The sequence below is a fragment of the Pteronotus mesoamericanus genome, unplaced genomic scaffold (assembly GCF_021234165.1).
Source record: "Pteronotus mesoamericanus isolate MK-2021 breed Mesoamerican mustached bat unplaced genomic scaffold, CSHL_Meso_final contig_202, whole genome shotgun sequence".
NCBI lineage: Eukaryota > Metazoa > Chordata > Mammalia > Chiroptera > Mormoopidae > Pteronotus > Pteronotus mesoamericanus.
This window is the reverse complement of record NW_026555086.1, coordinates 7,721,467-7,740,326: the sequence shown is the minus strand read 5'-3', so window position 1 is coordinate 7,740,326 and position 18,860 is coordinate 7,721,467. Positions and strand designations below refer to the sequence as shown.

The 18,860-nt window shown below is 55.0% G+C and overlaps 2 protein-coding genes across 2 annotated transcripts; both read right to left on the bottom strand.

Annotated features, from left to right (window-relative positions):
• Positions 1-5,737: 5,737 nt before the first annotated feature.
• On the bottom strand, positions 5,738-7,477 carry LOC129068143 (metallothionein-2A-like). The gene is made up of 3 exons (XM_054570257.1): positions 7,361-7,477; positions 6,713-6,778; positions 5,738-5,974 (listed from the first exon to the last, which is right to left on the bottom strand). The coding sequence occupies exons 1-3, from the start codon at positions 7,383-7,385 to the stop codon at positions 5,883-5,885; spliced, it is 183 nt and encodes a 60-aa protein (XP_054426232.1). The 5' UTR covers positions 7,386-7,477; the 3' UTR covers positions 5,738-5,882.
• An 8,371-nt stretch (positions 7,478-15,848) lies between these two features.
• On the bottom strand, positions 15,849-16,773 carry LOC129068142 (metallothionein-2A). The gene is made up of 3 exons (XM_054570256.1): positions 16,619-16,773; positions 16,285-16,350; positions 15,849-16,091 (listed from the first exon to the last, which is right to left on the bottom strand). The coding sequence occupies exons 1-3, from the start codon at positions 16,644-16,646 to the stop codon at positions 16,000-16,002; spliced, it is 186 nt and encodes a 61-aa protein (XP_054426231.1). The 5' UTR covers positions 16,647-16,773; the 3' UTR covers positions 15,849-15,999.
• Between the last annotated feature and the right edge of the window lie 2,087 nt (positions 16,774-18,860).

The window sequence follows — 18,860 nt, the reverse complement described above, 5'->3', positions numbered from 1 at the left end:
CATAATCCCATTTGATGGATGAATCAACTGAGACGCAGAGAAGCTGAATACCTTGCCCAGTATCACACAGACGGAAGGGGCATGACTGGAAGGAAAACCCAGGGCTGGTGTTCTCCGTGCCCCGCACTCTTTCCCCGTAGCCTTCCTGCTTCTTTGTGGTCGCAGTGAACTTTCTGTAGCACACCGGGGGACTGTGGAGTACAAGGCCACTACAGGGGGAAGTATTCCATGACCTGCCACTCGGAGTGCCTGGGTAGGATGCAGGCGCCCCAGGCAGGGGCAAGAACACGGGCAGCAACTCAGCAGGGACGCTCTGCTCCCTCTCTGCCTGTCTCTGCACGCCTTTGAGGGGAGACAACAAATGGGGAAACTGAGGCTCCAGAGCAGAAGAAGCTGGCCTGAGGTCAGGCCCTCGAGAGGGTGTGAATCAAGACCAGGACCCTGATCTCTGGACGCCTGAGTCCCCATGAGCACCTCTTGGTCTGGGGATCCCAGAAACTGGCCCACAGATCTGGGACGGGCCATTCAAAATAACTGCCTGTTCACGCTCCCTGCTTGTCAAGAGTCAAAAAGCCCATGGGAAACTGGCTTGAGTGAACGAATGTAATCATTTAACTGAAAATGCATGTGAATCTTGCTCAGGCCCATTGGATGTGGGTGCTCCAATGATGACACCAGGACCCTCTCTCTCCAGGTCTTGGGCCTGCTGTCCTCTGTTGGTGTCACACTCGGGAGAGTTTTCTCCATGGGGTGGCTTCCAGTAGCTTATCTACCCCAACAGAAACAGAACATCCATTGTCCCAGAGTTCTAGCAAATGCCTTAGAATTCACTCTGATTGGCCTGGACTGGGTCGTGTTTGGGATGAGGGGCAGAGCCAACACCACAGAGCCACCCAAAATGGTTGGGGGGGCGCCCTGCTCCGTGAAATGAGGACCCCATTACCAGAAGATGCATGTCTCCACTTTACTCATATATGAAAATGGCATGAGTGATTTCTTTGCATTTTTCAAGTGCTAGAAGAATATTTCCTCCATTCTTTGTGCTATTTGCGATATAGTGGTTACACATTTCAGGTTCGATCTGCATTATCAACACTTACTGCCTCACTCTCTTAAGTCTGGACAATCAACAAAGAGCAAACCACTCCCTGTTCCCATTTAGAGAGTGTAAATATTGCCCACCTCAAGCTACCACTGTGATGAAACTGGGTGCAGAGCTGGGAACAGGTGCGCCACAATGCACTGTTACACAGAGTTTTCATCAATCAGATATGCAGATGTAAACAGTCTCAAGAACAAAGATCAAAGGCCAATGGATAGTAGCCCATGGTCCAAATTGGGCCCATGGCTCGCCTTTGAAAGGCCTACAAATAATTCTATATTTTGAAAGGGTTGTAAAAATAAACAAACAAAAGAAATAACTGCAACAGAGGCCATATGTAGCTTTCGTCTTACTTACTAATGAAAACAAAAATATGAACCTGCATTCACCCTGTTGGAGCTACATTTATTCATCACTTGCAAACCATAGATTGGCTACAGATACTACAAATCAGCAAAAAATCAACGAACGTGTTCAGTGAAAATCAACAGACTATAGGGATGGTATCGAGTGCAACAGATAGTATTGCATATTTCATTATTTTCCTAAATTGCGTTGTTTTTCCTAAATGTCCTCTATATTATAATTTGTAGTAAATAAATGTGCTTGTGTGTATGAATGCACAGTTTATTTTTTCCTATCAGTGCTTGTTGCTGGCCCAGCCCAGGGGAGGTTCCCAGGAATGAACCCATGAACAGTCCCAAAGGTGTTGTTCTCTTTCTCCTTAACCCTCTATGGTTCCACATTATCGGGGAAATGATCGAAAAAGCCTCGCTCTCCATCTCCAAGCCTTTCCTCCACTCTTCCTCCTTCAGGATGGAGGTGGGTGTGCTGTGAGGAGAGTCAAGGGAGCTAAGGGCCTTGGGCACATGTGCTCCCTGGGCGGCTTCCCTCTAGGGGAGCTGGACTTGGGGGGTTTTGCCTTGATTTTTCATTGCTCCCAGGGCCCCACACCCTGTGACTAATGGGGCTTTAAGGAGCGTTTGTGGAATCCCTGCCAGGAAAGTGAGCTTCCCAGGCCTGAGAGCCGCAAGCCCCAAGGGCAGGCTCTCAGGGTTTCCTAACCCTCCGTACCCAGACAAAACACCACTCACATAGGGGCGTATCTCGCAGGTCCAGGCAGGAAGGGCTGTGGCCCAGGACGGGGGGGGGCGGCCCTCAGAGCCTCAGGCCCTGGGGGTGGGCCTGCAATGACGCCCTTGTCCCACCGGCATCTTCTCCAGGCTCCCTGCTTACAGGCAATGGAGTTAAGCTGAAAGTCAAGGATAAAGGTGGGGAACTGCGGGACCAGGTGTGGGAAGGGGGCAGGAGCAAGGAAATGCCATAGGGTTGAGTTGCAAGATCCACAGGCCTGGACTCAGGGCCCAGAGCCTGGAGCGGGTATGCGCCTGTGACGAATGTCCTCAGAACTTGTTCTAACTCAGCTTTGAGTACAAAAGGGAACACCCGATTGGCTGGAGAGCAAGGGTATTAGCCTTTAGCTTTTTAAGCTGGGCCCCAGGGTCCCCACTCCTGTCAAGACTGAGCACAATGGGGGCAGAGGGGGCTCCCCCAAAGGCGGTTGGGGGATGGATGCCAGACAGTCAAGCTTGATCACGCCTGTCACAAGCCCCAGCCCACCCCGGAGAGAGACTTCCGTGGGGGAAGCATTGCCCTACCGTCTGAAGGACCACGTGAGGCTGGGGTGACTCAGCGTCACTGAACCGTTGATGGAGGTCCTGACTTAGCCTTGTTGGGGTAGGGGTGGGGGTGGAAGGTGTCTTGGAGACAGAGCAGAGTCAAGGTGGTTGGCGTGTGGCTGTCCCCCTACCCCAGTGACGGTGATGATGTGTCAGGAAGGCCAGGTGGCTTGATGGGACACAGACCCATGCCCCAGGTTTGCAAAGCAGCCTCTGGAACCCCAGGGCCTAATCCACCAGTCCTGTGTATAACCCAGGCCTCCACGACACCACCAGCTCCCCAGCCGAGTCTCGGCCCCCTTCCTGGAGAGCTCAAGGATCACCCAGTCTGTCCAGTCCGAGGCTCAGAGAGGGTACCCCTGAGCTGAGAAGTCCCTACTGCTGGCCTTGAGGCAAAAAACAGCCGACCTTTATCTCATACCCCAACCCTGCCCCCCCTGCTAAATAGGGGAGCCTGCAGAGGGAGGGAGGGAGGCCACCATGGTGGCTGGGGGGCTGGGCTTGACAGGTGTTCAGCCTCTCGGGGTCCTCAAGGGACAGAGGTGCCGCTGTTCTCACAGAAGCAGGTCTGTAGCTTGGGCCAATTGTCCTTGTGACTACCCCTCAGCGTGGATTTGTAACTGTTCCCATGGCATAGTTCCAGGTGTAGCACATGTCCCAGGTACCCTTTGTTCCTGCCACCTGCCCCTTGAAAGTATAGTTCTCCGGAACAAGGATCTGATTGGTTCAGTGTCAGACATACTGAGCATCTGTGTTGGGCAGGGCTGTCCTGCCAGCTCTCCCCTCCCCCCCCAGGAGGGATCGCCTCCCCCTTTGCCAGCCCACTCCCCACCAGCACCCTAATCAGTCCTGGCCAAGGAGTGACCATGTGAATGAATGAGAGGAAAGGAAGGGAGGGAGGGAGGGAGAGGGAGCAGGGTTTCCCCAGGGCTTCTGGTCAGACCGAATCACACCCCCTTCCCAAGGCTTGCACACCTCTGTCTGAGCTTGTCTCACCCTCGGCCTGTCCCAGAGTTGGGGTGAAATGGAGCTGTCCTCCTGTAGGCAGAAGTAAGTGTTCAGCAGCTGCATCTTGAAGTGATAAATAAATGCTTCCTGACTTCAACAGGGACTTGAAATACCTCCTCCAACAAAGGGCTTGAATCTTATTTATCTGGTATCTTCCTTCTCTGTGCCCAGAACAATGATTCACACAGTAGGGGTCCAATAAATGCTCCTTGAATCAAATTCAGAGCACTTACGGATTGCCGCCTGATTGTCAGGCACCCTCCCTCCCTGGCCTAGAAGGAAGTAGTGTTTCCTAAGCACCTATTATGTGCCAGAGACTGTGCTAGACACATTTAACCCCACGACAACCCTGTGGTGTAGGCACTATTATTGTACCCCCTTTCCAGACAAGAAATGCGAGGCACCAACAGGCCACAGAACTTGCCTGGGTAGTGGGGCTGTGGTTCCAGCCAGGCAGTCTGGCTCCAGAGGTGACACATTTACCTGCTTTCCCCATTAAACAAGGTATTAACCTCTGGGATTCAACAAGATGTTCTGCCGCCATTGGAAATTAGAAAAATATGATTATAAATTAATGTCTCCAACAGATGTCCATAATGGGCATGCCCCACCCATCCTTGGGGAGATGGGGCTAAGGGACAGAGTGAAGGTGCCCCTTCATGGGTGGCTCAGAACAGGAAAAGCTGCCAGTCAGATGACTGTGTTTGTCGGCCACAGTGGAAACATTGTGTCCTCGTCTCCGGAGGTTTGACACCTGTGTTCTCCCAGGGCAATTGTGAAAGAGCAATACCCTTGACCGCAGGACGGCCGGTGCCACATCACGCTCCTGCTGGAGGCCCAGGGGGCCGTGCCAGGCTCCTGGCGGGCAAAAGCGGCGAGGGCACAGCCCGCCCCCAACGCCGTGGTTTTCACAGCAGGAGCCCCCAGGAGGCCTGGACCGCCCTCTTGGCCTGGTTTGCTCTCTACGAAGCTACTTGCCACATTCTGCATAACAAACCCTGCCTGCCCCAGACAAGACAGGAACCCGGTCCCTCCAGGGACCCTCAGCCACCGGGGCAGACAGCCACATATTAAAGGTCTTGGCTCCAAATCCAACTGGGGCAGAAATACTTCCTGGCGGAAGCTCATTGCATTTCACTAAATGATTCTGTGTGACTGTGTCAGTGGGTTGCAGACTTAGGTGCTTGTTAAACATACAGGTCCCCCTGACCCGTCTTAGACCTAAGAAATCAGACGGGGGCAGGGGTGGGGGCTGGGAGGGGAAGTGGGGTGGAAGCTTGGCGACCTTTCCCCCTCACCAAGCGACTCAGCTGCGTAACCAGGTTGGGAAAACATTCAGATGAATGAAGCACGCGGTCTCTGCGCCTCTCCCCGGTGCTCGAACTACGCCCCTCACTACGCCCCTCACTCGCCGGCCCAGACAGGCCGGCCTTCTCTTTCCTGAGCACATCAAGCTCTTCCCGGCACCAGGGCCTTTGCTCCTGCTGTCCCCGCATCAGGGGTGCTGCTCTCAGACCTCAGTGCCAAGGCCTCTCCACCCAGGCTCACTGCACCCCGCGCCGCCCCCCGCCCCCGGCATCCTCAGCCTTAGCCTTTCTGTTCCTCCCATGCAGTCATTGTCTCTCCCCAGCAGCCTGTGAGCTTCACGCCAACTCACCGCTGCGAGCCCATTGCTGGTGTATACAGTAGGTGCAGCATAGGCGGCTACCCAATAAATACACGCAGTGGCACAGATTCACAGAAAGGGCAGGGGCCAGTTAATTCTAGAAGGTGGTAGAGGAAACGCTCACCAGGCAGCACCAAGGGCAGGCCAGACAACAGGAAGCGTTTCACCCGCCCCCACTCACGGCGCCAGCCCCCTCCTCCTCCCTCCAACGCAGGTTCCTCTGCAGCCCCGCGGGCACCAAGTCCCTGTCCCCACACCACCATCAGGAACGTGGAGCCAGAAGAGTATAGATAAGTTTATTGTCATTCAGGTATTTCATACAAAAAGGAACATAGCAATCGGTTTAGGGTTTATGAAAAAAATATTAAAAAATGCGGGTTTGCAGATGTTGCTCTATTTACACTGGGGAGCGGGCTCTCCCCCGGGGTCACGCACAGCAGCTGCACTTGTCCGACGCCCCTTTGCAGACGCAGCCCTGGGCGCACTTGGCACAGCCGGCCGGGCAGCAGGCGCAGCAGCCTGGGGACAGCAGGGAAAGTGGGAGGTCAGAGATGACTTCAGCAGGCGCCTCCCTGCCCCACAGCAGGCCTGGCATCAGCTCCCCACAATCCCCCCAGATGACGCTGAGTTTGAGAATGGCACATGCTGTCCTGAGACTATTGGTAGGACCTCTGGAAAAGGTCCCGCCCCCTAGGAGAAGGTTGCCCTGCCATTCTGAGTCCAGATGGGGCAGAAAGCCTGGAGGGGCAGTGCCAGGGCCTCTGGGGGCCATGGAAGTCGGCCCCCAGCCTCCTAGACCCATACAGTGCAGTAAGGGAAGTCCTCAAGATTGGAGAGGGGGCAAAGCCCAGCCACAGCACTGCCCAGGAGCATCCGGAAAGCTCGGAGCTGACTCCACAGGAAAGGGTTGCACCAGCAGGTCAGAGAAACCAAGTTCATGTGCATAAACTGCTCGGGATACTAGAGGGGTCAGGAGGCTGCCTCAGGAGACAGGTTCTGGTTCTGGCTCTGCCTTGACTGTATTTGGTGACTACTCAGGACCTTAGAGTCCTGTTCTAGGATGAGAGGTTAGACTCAACCACCTCTATGGCTCGCTCTGCTCTGATTCTGATTCAGTCGTTGAAGAGAAGTGGGTGGGGGTCGGTGGGGAGGAGGTCGGGAAGAGATGCCTGGACACTGGTCTGCTGCTGCCTGCTGGGCTGCAGTTCCCACCTCAGCCTTAGCCCCGCCCCTAGATCCCTAGAGAGGGCTCCTTACTTTTCTTGCAGGAGGTGCATTTGCAGTCTTTGCATTTGCAGGAGCCGGCGCAGGTGCAGGTTCCACCTGAGAGGAGGAGACAGGCAGGGAGATGGGTGAAGCAGAAGACACAGCGGTCAACCAACAGTCGCTCCCTGCACTTCCTCTGTCAGGACGCAGCGCCGGGAGCACCTGTCCCACTCAGGCCATACAAAGACAAGCCTCCCTTTCTCTCTTTTAGTACCAGGAAGGTAGGTTTCCCTCCAAATTTTACCCCAAAGGGAAGTCCCAGGCTCCAGACACAGCCCAGGTGGACTGGGGCTGGGGCCAGGGTCACGTATCCTGAACTGGAACCAGCCTCCACCTCCCATCAAGTCTTGGCAGCTGCCAGGCCTGGGCCGAGCCCTGGGTCCCAGGCCCCCTACCCACTGGTTAACCTGGAGAACAGCCACTCTGAGCCTCAGTACCCTCAACTCTAAAACAGAGGCGAAGGGAAACTGGAAATGCTCTCAGCAGCTTGCCTAGGAAGGACGCACTAACCAACTGCAGGAGTCCACTACAGCCATAATTAGAATACCCCCTGCTCCACCCCAAGGACACTGGTCCTGTGCCTGGGAAAGGAGCGACCTACGGCCAGAGCCGGGGGGCGGGGGGGGGTGCGGTTCTCACCAGTGCAGGAGCAGTTGGGGTCCATTTCGATGAGAGGTGAGGCAGGAGGTCCACAGCAAGAGGAGAAGAGGCACTTGTGCTTGTCCAAAGCGTGGTAACTCCTAGGAGCCCGCGTGCTCACTTTATAGCCAGAGGCGGCCGGGCGCAGCGGCCCGGGCGCAGAAGCCCCGCCCCGGCGCTTGCACCCCGCCCGCCAGAATCGGTGCCGCCCGCAGCGCGCTCGGCGGGCTGAGCGCACCTGCCGGGGCCGGGCGCACTTTTCCCGGAGCTCCGGTGGCGTTTGATCACGTGGAGGGGCTTGTGCGGCACAGGGTGTTCCAGCTCCCGGCCCGTCCCAATTTTCCCCAAGGGGCAGCCACCCCTGTTCCCGGGCGTTCCGGGAACTCAGCCCCTGAGTCTTAGCGGTCTTCCCCACCCCTGCCCCCTTAGTCTTTGTCCTCAGGTTCACCTTTTCCCGGGCCCGTGTGCAAACCCAGTCTTGTCGCTCACATCCCTGACTGGGCTGGGGCCCAGGACTTGTGTGCAGAGCCCGTGGTGGACGTGACCTTCACCCCTCACTCCCTCATCCCCCCACCCCCGCATTGATGTCTGTCCGCGGGTGTTTCCTGTTTACAGCAACACGGACACTAGGGGCCCCTTTCTCCTTCCTTGCATTCTCCACGACCGGACACTAGGGGCCCCTTTCTCCTTCCTTGCATTCTCCACGACCGAAGGGATGAACGGGCACATTGTCGTGGTCGTCCTTGGCCTAAACTTCCCAGCGCTTTCCTAGTATGTCCACCTCATTCCAGGATGGAGGTTAGCAAAGTATGGGATGTACCCGCCCCCCCTCCACCCCCCAGCCCCCGGCCCTGCCCTGCCCCGCCCCTGAGAAGGGATCCTTTTAGGCTCTAGGCTGACCTGGCATAAACAACAAGCCAAAAAAAATTATTTCCCTTTCACTGTTCATGACAGTTACACGACATTTAATCTGTACCAGGCCTCGTTAATCACTTTCACTCTTTAAACCCTAACAACAACTCTAAAGGGAAATCTTAGAATTACACACAACACAGGGGGATTCTAAGGAACTCACAGTCACGGTGCTGGGAAGTGGTGCCCTGGATCTGATCCCTATCGCTTCCAAGGAAACAGAAAGAACCTTCTGTCTGACTCAGAGGTGCATCTTCACCACCTCTCTTGTGTCCCAGCGGAACCCTGGGAGCAACAAAATGATGCCTACAAAAGGGATAGATATATTATAGAACACATATAGTATATCATTTATATGTATGATTTTGTGGTTATCTTCTATGTTTAGAAGCAAACTGATTCTCATTTTCAGTAGTGATAAGGCATTTGCTTGTGATATAAATATGTTTAAGGAAATACGGATGGTTTAAAAATTGTTAAGGAAACTGCCGGTGCAGGTGATAGCAGAAATGGTGGCTCCTTCTGTTGACTGTCTTGCTCGTGCGTTATATCCCTCGTTTGAATTCCTCTTTGTGGGGAAGAGGCTGGCCTCCTCCAGACCACCAGCCTCAGGCCCGCGTGGTGGATGAAATCAACCTGGGACAGAGCTAGCACACCAGGCCTGCCGTGTTTGTCTGCAAGTAGGAAAGTGTCTCCCATGCTATGGATGGTACATATAAAGTAACAGCTAATATTAGAGGTTACTCACAGAAGGCCAGGTTTCGTTCTAAGTTCTTTGCATGTATTAAATCATTCAGGCCTAAGAGCCAGACACTTATTATTTTCCCTTTTCATAGTGGAGGAGAGGGAGCCACAGACAGGTAACTATCCTCCCCAGCTATCAGCGACACAGGTGGGACTGGCGCTCACACCGGCTGCCTGCAGCGTCAGGCCCTCGCCTGCTGCCTGGCGCCATGACATCACATGAAAGAGAAGGACAGGGAACACCTGGCCCAGAGGCAGTGGGACGAGCACTGAGTGGCAACCAGGTCCCTGGACATGGCCTGGGAGTTCTCTGGGCTCCAGTTTGCCGTCTCTCAAGCCAGAAACACAATAGGACTCTCTCAAAGGACCCTTCCAGCCTGGATAACAAGAGACAGGACTTAACACCCAGAGACACTACAGTCCACCACCTGTGGGCAGGGGATGAGTCAGCCAGAGGGTAGGTTCAGGCCTCTGACGACGAGCTGTGTGATCTTGGGCAGGTGGCTTAACCTCTCTGGAAGGTGACACAATCATTCCAGCCCCCAGACCTTCCACTTTCTCACTGGTTCCTGGGCAGAGCAAATGACTTGATAGGTGGGAACGGCTCCATGTCTGTGCAAATGTTGTGGCCGCGTCTTGTCCCAGGGGGCTTACTGCAGCTTATCCCCATTCTGCACAGCACTGGGTCAGCGAGTTTCCAGTGCCATCTCTAGCTTCCGACCCAGAACAATGCTTCAGAATCAGGGAGCCTTTCTCCCTCCAAGAGCACGTGGGAGTAAAAGGATCCTCGCCACATGGATGTCGGTGTGGACAGAGTGATCCTAACGGCCCGCTGTTTAGTGAGCCCCAGCCTGGAGCCAGGACACTGTCAGTGGTTCCTCACTTAGAGATCTCAAACGGAGGAAAGGCCTTCTCCCGGTCACACGACCAGGACTGGGCCTAGCGGCCTGTGAGCCAGGATGCCTGACGCCGGAACCCACGCCCCCAGCAAGGCCGGGCTGCTGAGCCCTCTGCCCACAGGGCACCTGCCTGCGAGCACTAGCATGGGCCTGACTCTGGCCCACGTGACTTGCCTTCCTCTTTGATTTTACATCAAACAGCAACTCCCTCCACCAACAGCCAGGGGGGAAAAACCGTTGTTGTTAATTACAAGACACTCAGGGCCTGGCTCCTGTCTAGTAGGCACGACCACGCCCTCGAAGGGCAGGACCCCCCATTGCCCTGCGAGGGCAGACAGACACACAGTCCTTCAGCTGGAACCAATTCTCAAGTCCGCACCCGCTTGCCGAGAGAGGGCCAAGTAATTCCCTCTAAATCCCTAGTCACTTTGTTGATGCCAAGTAGCTAAGGGCTGGGTTTGGGAGAGGCAAATTGCTGCCTGACTCAGATGAGATGCCACCCCACAACTAGGAGCTCTGGGGTGGGGGTGAGGGTAGGTGTCCTCTCCGAGACTCCAGACAAGGCAAGAGCAATGGTTGCCCAGGGGGATGTCGGGGTGAGAGGCGTGCGTTGCTCTGCAAGGTCGTGTGTACCGCACACTGGCACGTCCGTGACTTGTTTCAAGTGCCTAGTGCACACTTCCAATGAACACATGAACAGTGTTTATAAATATCTAATTTTCTTATCAGTTCTTCAAATACTTATTGCAATTATGTGTGTTGAACCTCAAAATGGGTTTTGTCTATTGTCCTTTCAAACTGTTCTTAGTAATTCATTTTATTTGATAAAACTTGATATCAGTGAATGTGAGAAAGGAGGAAAAATGGCCCTCACCCCCAGCGTTTTAGAAGCAAGCCCTCGCAGCTGGGAGCCCAAGGCTGTGCGGCTGACAATGATGAAGCTCCGCGAAGTCACCTGTTGGCCTTAAGACAGTTCATTGGGGACTAGTATTTCCATGCAGAACTCAGCTCTCTGTCCTTCTAGTCCAATCTCCAACCCAGGCCCGGTGGATGCAAGTTTCTCATCTCCAATGCACAGAAAAAGAGCCAGAGTCAGAGAAAGACAACAGCTTTTATTATCTGTCATGTATTTCACAGAAAGAATGTGGCAAGTGGGTCAGGATGGAACGAAAAAAAAATGCGGGTTTGCAGATGTTGCTCTGTTCACATCGGGGAGCGGGCTCACCCTCGGGGTCACGCACAGCAGCTGTACTTGTCCGACGCCCCTTTGCAGACGCAGCCCTGGGCGCACTTGGCACAGCCGGCCGGGCAGCAGGCGCAGCAGCCTGGGGACAGCAGGGAAAGTGGGAGGTCAGAGATGACTTCAGCAGGCGCCTCCCTGCCCCACAGCAGGCCTGGCACGAGCCCTCAGCCCCAGAGGGCCCAGAGCATGCAAAAGCATTTCTGTTGTGAAACAAGTAGTAAGACCTGTGGGGGCTGGGTTTCACCATGAGAAGGCTGTCCCGACCCGTCAGAGCCCAGGACAGGGCACAGAGCCTGCAGAGGCAGTGCCAGGGTCCCAGGAGCAAAGGCAGACCAGTTCCCCCTGAGCCATCCACTCATAACCCTTGGCTCCCTCCCTTGCCTTAGCCCCGCCCCCAGGTTCCCAGTGAAGGCCCCCAACTCACTCTTCTTGCAGGGGGTGCGTTTGCAGTCTTTGCCTTTGCAGGGGCCGGCGCAGGGGCAGGGTTCACCACCTGCGAGGAGGAGAAAGCCAGGCAGTGAGATGCGTGATGCAGAAGAGACAGCAGTCAATCAACAGCTGCTCCCTGCACTTCCCTGTCAGCATCCAGCCCTGGGAGCGCCTGGCCCGCACGGGACAGGTGCAAGCACCCCCCTCCCCGCCCCCCGCCGCCCGCCCCCTTCTCTGCCCTTGTGCCTGAGGAGGGTGCAGTCCCTGTAGGTATGTGTCCTGCAGGGATGGTCCCAGGCTGCGGAACCAGTTCAGTTAAGCTGGGTCTGAGGGTCAGGGCCTTATGTCCTGAGCGCACAAGCCACACTGCTTCTGCCTCCAAGATACCGCAGGCCGCTCAGAGTCCTGGGTCCAGCAGCCTGGGACCACCTGATGATGAGGAGCAGGACAGCCTTGAGCCCCAGGCCTCTCCAACAGGAGCTGCTGGGAGGCTGGAAGTGCTCTAAATCACAGAAGGTGCTGCCTGTCTGCGGGAGTCCACCTCCTTTCAAATTCAAAACATTCCCTCCTGTCCACGCAGGGACACGCAGGGACACTGTCGTAGCGCTGGGAACGCGGCATTCTAAGTCCCAGAGCCTGGGGTCCTTATCAGTTAGGTAGGAGCAGTTGGGGTCCATTTCGATCAGACGTGAGGCAGGGGGTCCAAAGCTAGAGGAGGAGAGTCACGTGCACTAGCGCAACGCGTGGTGGCGCCCTGGAGTGTCCCCGGGTATCACTTTATAGCGAGAAAAGGCGGCTCGGGCGCAGAGACCTCTGCCGGGCTCTTGCTCCCCGCCCGGCGGAAACCGCGCGGCTCTCAGCGTCCTTGGCTGGGCTGGGCGCAGCTGGCGGGGCAGGGGCAGGGCGCACCGTTCCCTAGTGCTACTGGGCTCCGTGCGCACCGTGCGGCCGCACCATTAACGCCTGGTTAAGAGAGGGGCTTGTACGCCGTAGGAAACCCGGGGTCCAGCCTCCTGGTGTGACCCTTCCCAATTTTGCCCAGGGGGCAGTCGTCTCAGCGCTGCAGGCCCTTGGTATGGAAACCCAGTTCCTGCGACCTTGACACCTTTCTCTACACCCAGTGCCCTGTCCTCCGCTTTGCTCTTTCCAGTAGCCTGTGTGCAACACTCCCTCCCACGCATGTCCTTGACTTGGCAGGAATGGGGGAGAGACCAGAGGGTGCTGTGTGCAGAGGACCGTGTGCAATGGACCTTGGCCTCCCACCCGCGTTTCTTCTCCCTGTCCCCGACGCGTTTGTCCACATCCCTGGCAGAAAATGCTAGTGCTCCCCACAGCCTGTTGGTACTGCCCCCCCTCAATCCTGGAGGTTCCTGCAGCTTGGAAACCCCTCAAAGAGCATCCCTTTAGGTGATGGGAAGACTTGGCTTTGAAAAGCACAGCAGGGAAAGCAGTTTCACCCCCTAACGGGACTTGGCGCTTAGCAAGTGCCCAGCCAGGTTTAGTCACTTCGCGCTCTGTCCCCGGCACTGCCGCCCCACAAAGGAAATACTTCCACGTGTGAGGCCCTTTGGCTAACAGGACCACTTCAACACAAGGATTCTAAATTCCTTGCCTAAGGGGACGTCACTGGGAATCTGTATACTCAGTGGAAGCCGGTCAGGCTCCCAAGGGAAGAAGGTTCCAGAGTTGCCAGCCTGTGGCCCAGGTCTGTCAACAACACTCCTCTACCACTTGCAGCCGTTTTAATAACAGCAAGCTGCCAGCTCGACCATGGCAGCAATACAAGGGAGCCCAGTGAAATATGTACATATTTATAATAATTTCATATAAAATAATAATGTAGGTAAGGATGATAATCAGAGCGATTATGTTATAACAATAAAATTGTCTGGCTATCTCCAATGTCTTGCATAAGATAGATTCTTACTATCAGTGGTAAAATAGTTTGCTTTCCCTATAAATATCTTTAAGAAAACGGGAATCATTTCCAAGTACAAGGTGATGAAGGCGGCAGGGGAAAATGGCAGGTTTCTTTGCATTGCTGAGAAGACACAGGGCACCTTCCTCATGACCGGATGTTTTTCATGCCGGTGACAGTTTGGTGGGCGAGTGAAGGGCTCTGTCTTGTCTGCGGGCCGCACCTTCATGGGGCTGACGAGGACAACCCAGGACACACCAGCCCGGACTTACTTGCCAAGAGGTAAGCACCCTTTCCCGGGCCAGGTCGAAGCAGCGTAAAGAAACGGGTGGGGCTGTCGACCATGCACCATGTGCCAGAACCCACAGCAGCTTCTGCCCATGTACGAGTTCACTCACTCTTATGACCCACATGGCTTCATTTGCCCCTTTGCAGTGGAGGAGACTGAGCCACATAGAGGGTGTGCCCCATGGCTCTAAGTGACACAGTTGGGGCATGCACTCATGCAGGCTCACTGCAGCATTGTGCCCTCAGCCACCGCCCTCCACTCCGACCGCCCATGGAGGAAGGTGCTAGAACCTGGCTCGGAGGCCTTAGTGGTGAGAACACGCGCGCTGGCAGTCTGCGTAGCTCTGCGGGCTCTCTGGGCTTCAGGTTCCTGTCTCTCCAGCCAGGGGCACAATTGAACATCCCTTCTGGTCGTCATTGTGAGATGCAGCATTTAGCATCCAGTGACACCCTGATCAGCTAGCAGTGGCCCGGGGGTGAAGCCACCTGCAGGACAGGTTCAGACCTGTGACGTCTGGCCTGTGGTCACTTCAGCCCTTGCATTTTCTCTGTCTTCCTGGCTCCTGTGAGGCTGAAATGACACGAAGGGTGGGAGAGACTTTTGTGTCTATCTAAACGCTGTGGCAGTGCCTTGTCCCAGGAGGCTTATTACAGGAGGTCATCTACAGCCTGGCACCAGGTCAGCAAATTCTTAATCCCACCCTTAATGACCAACCCAGAGTGATGCTTCTAAACCAAGGAGCTAGAAGGGATTCTCTTCCCCCAAATGTCCTTGTGGACACAGTGGCCCTGAAGGTCGCTGTTTATTAAGCCTTAGCCTGGAGCCAGGACGCTATCATTTATTCTTTACTTAGAGAAACAATCTCCCCCTATAAATGGGGAAGCGGGGGCTCAGAGAGTTCCAGCAACTTGTCCAGGACTTACCACTTGGGGCTGCGAGCCAGGATGCATGGCACCAAAACCCATGCCCTGGGCACAGGCTGGCTTCTGTGACCCCCTCTCCACTCAGAACCCTGTGGGCAAGCGTGGTCCTGACTCCTGGTCCCCATGACTTGTCTTTCTCTTTGATTTTACATCAAACAGCAACTCCCTCCACAAATGGCCACAGGGGTGGGGGGTGGCGACAAACCATTGTCATTAATTACAGGCCACTCCGTCCTAAAACTGCAGAGCCCCAGATCACCATGCAAGTCCTTCATCCGGAACCAAGTTCCAGGCACACTGCCATTTGCCGAGAAAAACTGGGGCAATTTCCTCCAAAGCTGTAGGAATTTTGCTGCTTTCAAATAGCCAAGAGCTGGAGTTTGGAGGAGGGCCTGAATTTCAGCCTTGGGGGGAGCTTGGGAAGGTTCAGAGCCAAGTTCAAATAGCAAGCTCTGGGGGGGGGGGGGGATGGGTAGCAGGTGTTCTGTCAGTGACACTGGGCAGGCCAAGAGTCCTGGTCCCCTGTGGGGACATCAAGGGCAGTGCTGCCCCAGGTGTCTGTGGTCCACACAGTGGGGGACGTTTAAGAATTGTTTCCAGGGCTCACTGCACACTTCTGATGAGCCACATGCTGCGTTTTAAAAGCTTGCATATTATCATTTTTCTTTATATATTGAAATTGTGTGTTGAATCTAAAAATGGGGGCTCTGCACTGTTCTTTTTATGTCATTTCATAGTAATTATTATTTTCCAAGATTTAGGTTGGGGAAAGATGAGGGGGTGCTTATCCTTCACTACAAAGATTTATAAGCCCATGTTGGAGTCAAGCAAGTGAGAAGTTGTTTTCTACTCTTTTGTTACTTTCAAGCCTTAAATCCAGTGAGGGACTGAAGCTGGGCAGGGAAACCATGAGAATCTGGGATTGAGAAGTTTGTGTCCTATCCCTGTTGACATGGCAGCAGAGGGGACCCTGCAGCTACCCAGCGCCCTGAGAGCCTCTTACTGAGGTACCTGGCTTGGCTTAAGGCTATTAGGGAACAACAACACTTCAGTCCAGAACCCAAACCTCTGTACTTCCCACCAACCCCCCACGCCAGTCCCGGTGGGCACCCAAGGAGGACAGAGTCAGAATAAAGCCAACAACTTTTATTATCATTCATGTTCTTCATAGAAAAACAAAGGGAACACAACAAACGGGTCAGAGTTGTACCAAAAAAAAAAAAAAAATGCAGGGTTTGTACACGTTGTTCTATTTACATCGGGGAGCAGGCTCTCCGCCGCATCAGGCACAGCAGCTGCACTTGTCGGACGCCCCTTTGCAGATGCAGCCCTGGGCGCACTTGGCACAGCCGGCCGGGCAGCAGGCACAGCAGCCTGGGGACAGGGAGGTGGCAGAGATGAGCACGTGGGATAAAAGATCAGTAAGAAACCCCGTCCTGCCCGGCTGGGGCCACGGTGGAGGTGCCACCCTCCCTACCGGGCGTCAACCGCCCTTTTTAAACTCCCCTCGGAGTGGAATAGAGGGTGTGGGGGGCATGTAAGGAGTAGAAAAGGGGACTCCACTCACTCTTCTTGCAGGAGGTGCATTTGCAGTCTTTGCATTTGCAGGAGCCGGCGCAGGTGCAGGAGCCACCTGTGAGGAGAGAGGCACGTGAGAATGGTCCCCGGGGACTTTACCCAGTGAACGGGTGCCAGGAGCCCAGATCTACAACCATCCCGGCTGCACAGCCAACTCCCAGTAAAACGGGGGCCAGCAGAGACACGTAGACCAAACGCTACAGAAGGGGATTAGAGCCTTGAAACCCAGTCATTAGAAAAAGCAAGAGGGGTCGCAAATTGCTTGTCTAGTTCCACGGCAAATACCCCCGGCGTCCCCAGCTGCGGACCAGGTCCCCTCTTACCGGTGGCACAGGAGCAGTTGGGATCCATGACGAGCTGAAGCGGTGGCTGGAGTCCAAGAACAGCTGCAAAACGGATCGCTAGGACTTCGAGGAGGTGTGCTGGAGCGGAGCGCCCGGTGGACTTCCTTTATAGCGCGAAGGAGCTGGGGCGAGTGCAAAAGCCCGCCCGGGCCGGGCGCCGCCTGCACACGCCCCGCGCTGAGTCACTGGCGGCGGCGGGGCGCACTGGGCGAGCGCCTGGCCGAGTGCACAGGGCTGTGCGCACGGACCTCCGGGCTGCTGTTCCTAGAAGCCGTTCTGCGTGCCGTGCCGGCTACTCCTGCGCGGGAGGGACCGGGTGCAGAGCGGTGACGAGGCACGCCAGCAGCCCGGGCCCTGCGCCGAGCACTCTGCCTCGGCCCTCCCGCTGTGACCTCGGGCCCACCTCGTGCTGCGCCCCGGCCTCCAGCCCCCTACGCCGGCTACTTGAACCCCAGCGGTTAGAAAGCGCGTGTGAAAGCTGGCCTTGGGGATCCAGCTCAGACAAATAATCCTTTGGAAGTGAGGACAGATTTCAAAAAACTTTTTGTACCTGTCAAGGCTTAGTAACTGTATAGCAACATATTAAACCCCGGGGAAGGTTATTGGTGACAGACCTTATCCATTGTGTATACAGTGCTCGACATGCAATGTCAAGGGTAGTAATCCAGTTATGTGTGAGCTCTCACTTAATCCTCTATCAACCCTGTGAGGTAAGGACTATCAGTGATTCTTATTTTTAAAGATGAGAAAACAAAGGTTCGGTAACTTGTCCATTGTCACCGAGTTAGGAAGTGGCAGAATCTGGTGAAGGCCATCTAAGGGTATACCTCACCCACGGACATGAGAGAATAAACATCAAGAAGCCACAAGCTTTGTGCTCTGGAAACTCATGGTCATGGGGGCAGAGTCGCAAGAGCCAGAGGAAAAGTGAAACCAGGGTCAAGGCTAGCCGGGAGGACACCCTTGGAGCTGGGAGGACAGAGAGGAGGAGGCCCAGTCCAGCTAGGAGGAAGTGGGCCCTGAGCAGGGAGGGTGAGAAGGTCTTGCCAGGCAGCAGAGGAAAAGGAGCAGAGGAAGCGGCCGGCTGGAGAGCTGGCATCGTCCCTGACCACCCGGGAGGGGAACCCCCACGAGAACTTTCTTCCCCAGTGGATGCTAAGAGAAAGAGAGGCCATGTGGGCCCGGATTCCTCTCTGGGTCATGAGCCTCGGATGCCCGGAGTGTGTCATCAGAGCAGGGGAGGGGTTCCTGGAAAGTTCCTGGCAGGCTTGGACAGTGCTGGTTGCTATGGCGGGAAGCTGAGTGAGGAGGCGGCGGGAACGGGCTGTCCTCGCAGCCTTTACTGTAAGGTGGTGTGGCAACGTCTTGACAGCTCAGCTGAAACGTCAAGTCCTCTGGGGAATTTGTCCTGACCCCCATGCTCCCTCACGGTGCCCACGGAACATGCTGGGAAAAACCCTGTTCTTTTCCTTTCTGGAACTTTCCATGTCTGTAATAGGTAGGACCTTGGGTGATTCTTGGATTGCTGTCTGTGTCCTTCCTTCCTTGGCCCAGCGTGCCGCTGAAAACGCCAAGAGCCGTTGTTGTCCCTGAAATGTGCCTCCAGCCCCAGGGCACAAGGTGCGTTTGTAGTAAGCGTTCCATGAACATTTGTCAAGTAAATTATTGGTGGTGATCCCCTCGATGGCCCCTCTCTTCCCAGCCTCCACCTTGTGTTAGGGCCGATTGCAAAATGAAAGTAAAACATGCCTTTCTCCCCTCTGGGGCCTGTGTGCTAACTTAAATAAAAACACAAAGCAGGGAGGATTGGACTGTTAGAAGGACTACATTCTAGCGGTCACTCTGCTGAGTGACTTGGGGCCAGTTATATGCCAGGGTCCCTCTGAACCTCAGGATACTTGTCTGTGAAATGATCAGATTGCATTAGGATTTGGGGCTCCCATGCAAATACTCTCTGATTTTCGAGCAAGGTTCTGGCATGTTCACTGTGTCTGGCAGCGCTGTGAACTGAGAGCTTTGAAGGGCTGGTCTTCGGCAGTGGGCCAGTTGTGTTGTTGATACTTACATGTGCACACTCATATATGCAAAACTGCTGCTTTCTAATAAACCAGGGGCACATCGTCCACTCAGTGGAAACAATCCAACTCTGCAAAGAGACAACTGGGCCTGTGTTCCGCCCTGAAAGTATTAAATCAAGCCCTGGGTTTAGGCTATATGCATG

Excerpts from the sequence above, each read along its gene's own strand:
- LOC129068143 (XM_054570257.1), bottom strand. The coding sequence starts at position 7,385 with ATGGACCCCAACTGCTCCTGCACTG. Across the intron at positions 6,779-7,360 it reads CCCCAACTGCTCCTGCACTG|GTGGAACCTGCACCTGCGCC; the intron begins GTGAGAACCGCA and ends TCCTCCTCTCAG. Across the intron at positions 5,975-6,712 it reads ATGCACCTCCTGCAAGAAAA|GCTGCTGCGCCTGCTGCCCG; the intron begins GTAAGGAGCCCT and ends TGCTGTCCCCAG.
- LOC129068142 (XM_054570256.1), bottom strand. The coding sequence starts at position 16,646 with ATGGATCCCAACTGCTCCTGTGCCACCG. Across the intron at positions 16,351-16,618 it reads CAACTGCTCCTGTGCCACCG|GTGGCTCCTGCACCTGCGCC; the intron begins GTAAGAGGGGAC and ends CTCTCCTCACAG. Across the intron at positions 16,092-16,284 it reads ATGCACCTCCTGCAAGAAGA|GCTGCTGTGCCTGCTGCCCG; the intron begins GTGAGTGGAGTC and ends CCCTGTCCCCAG.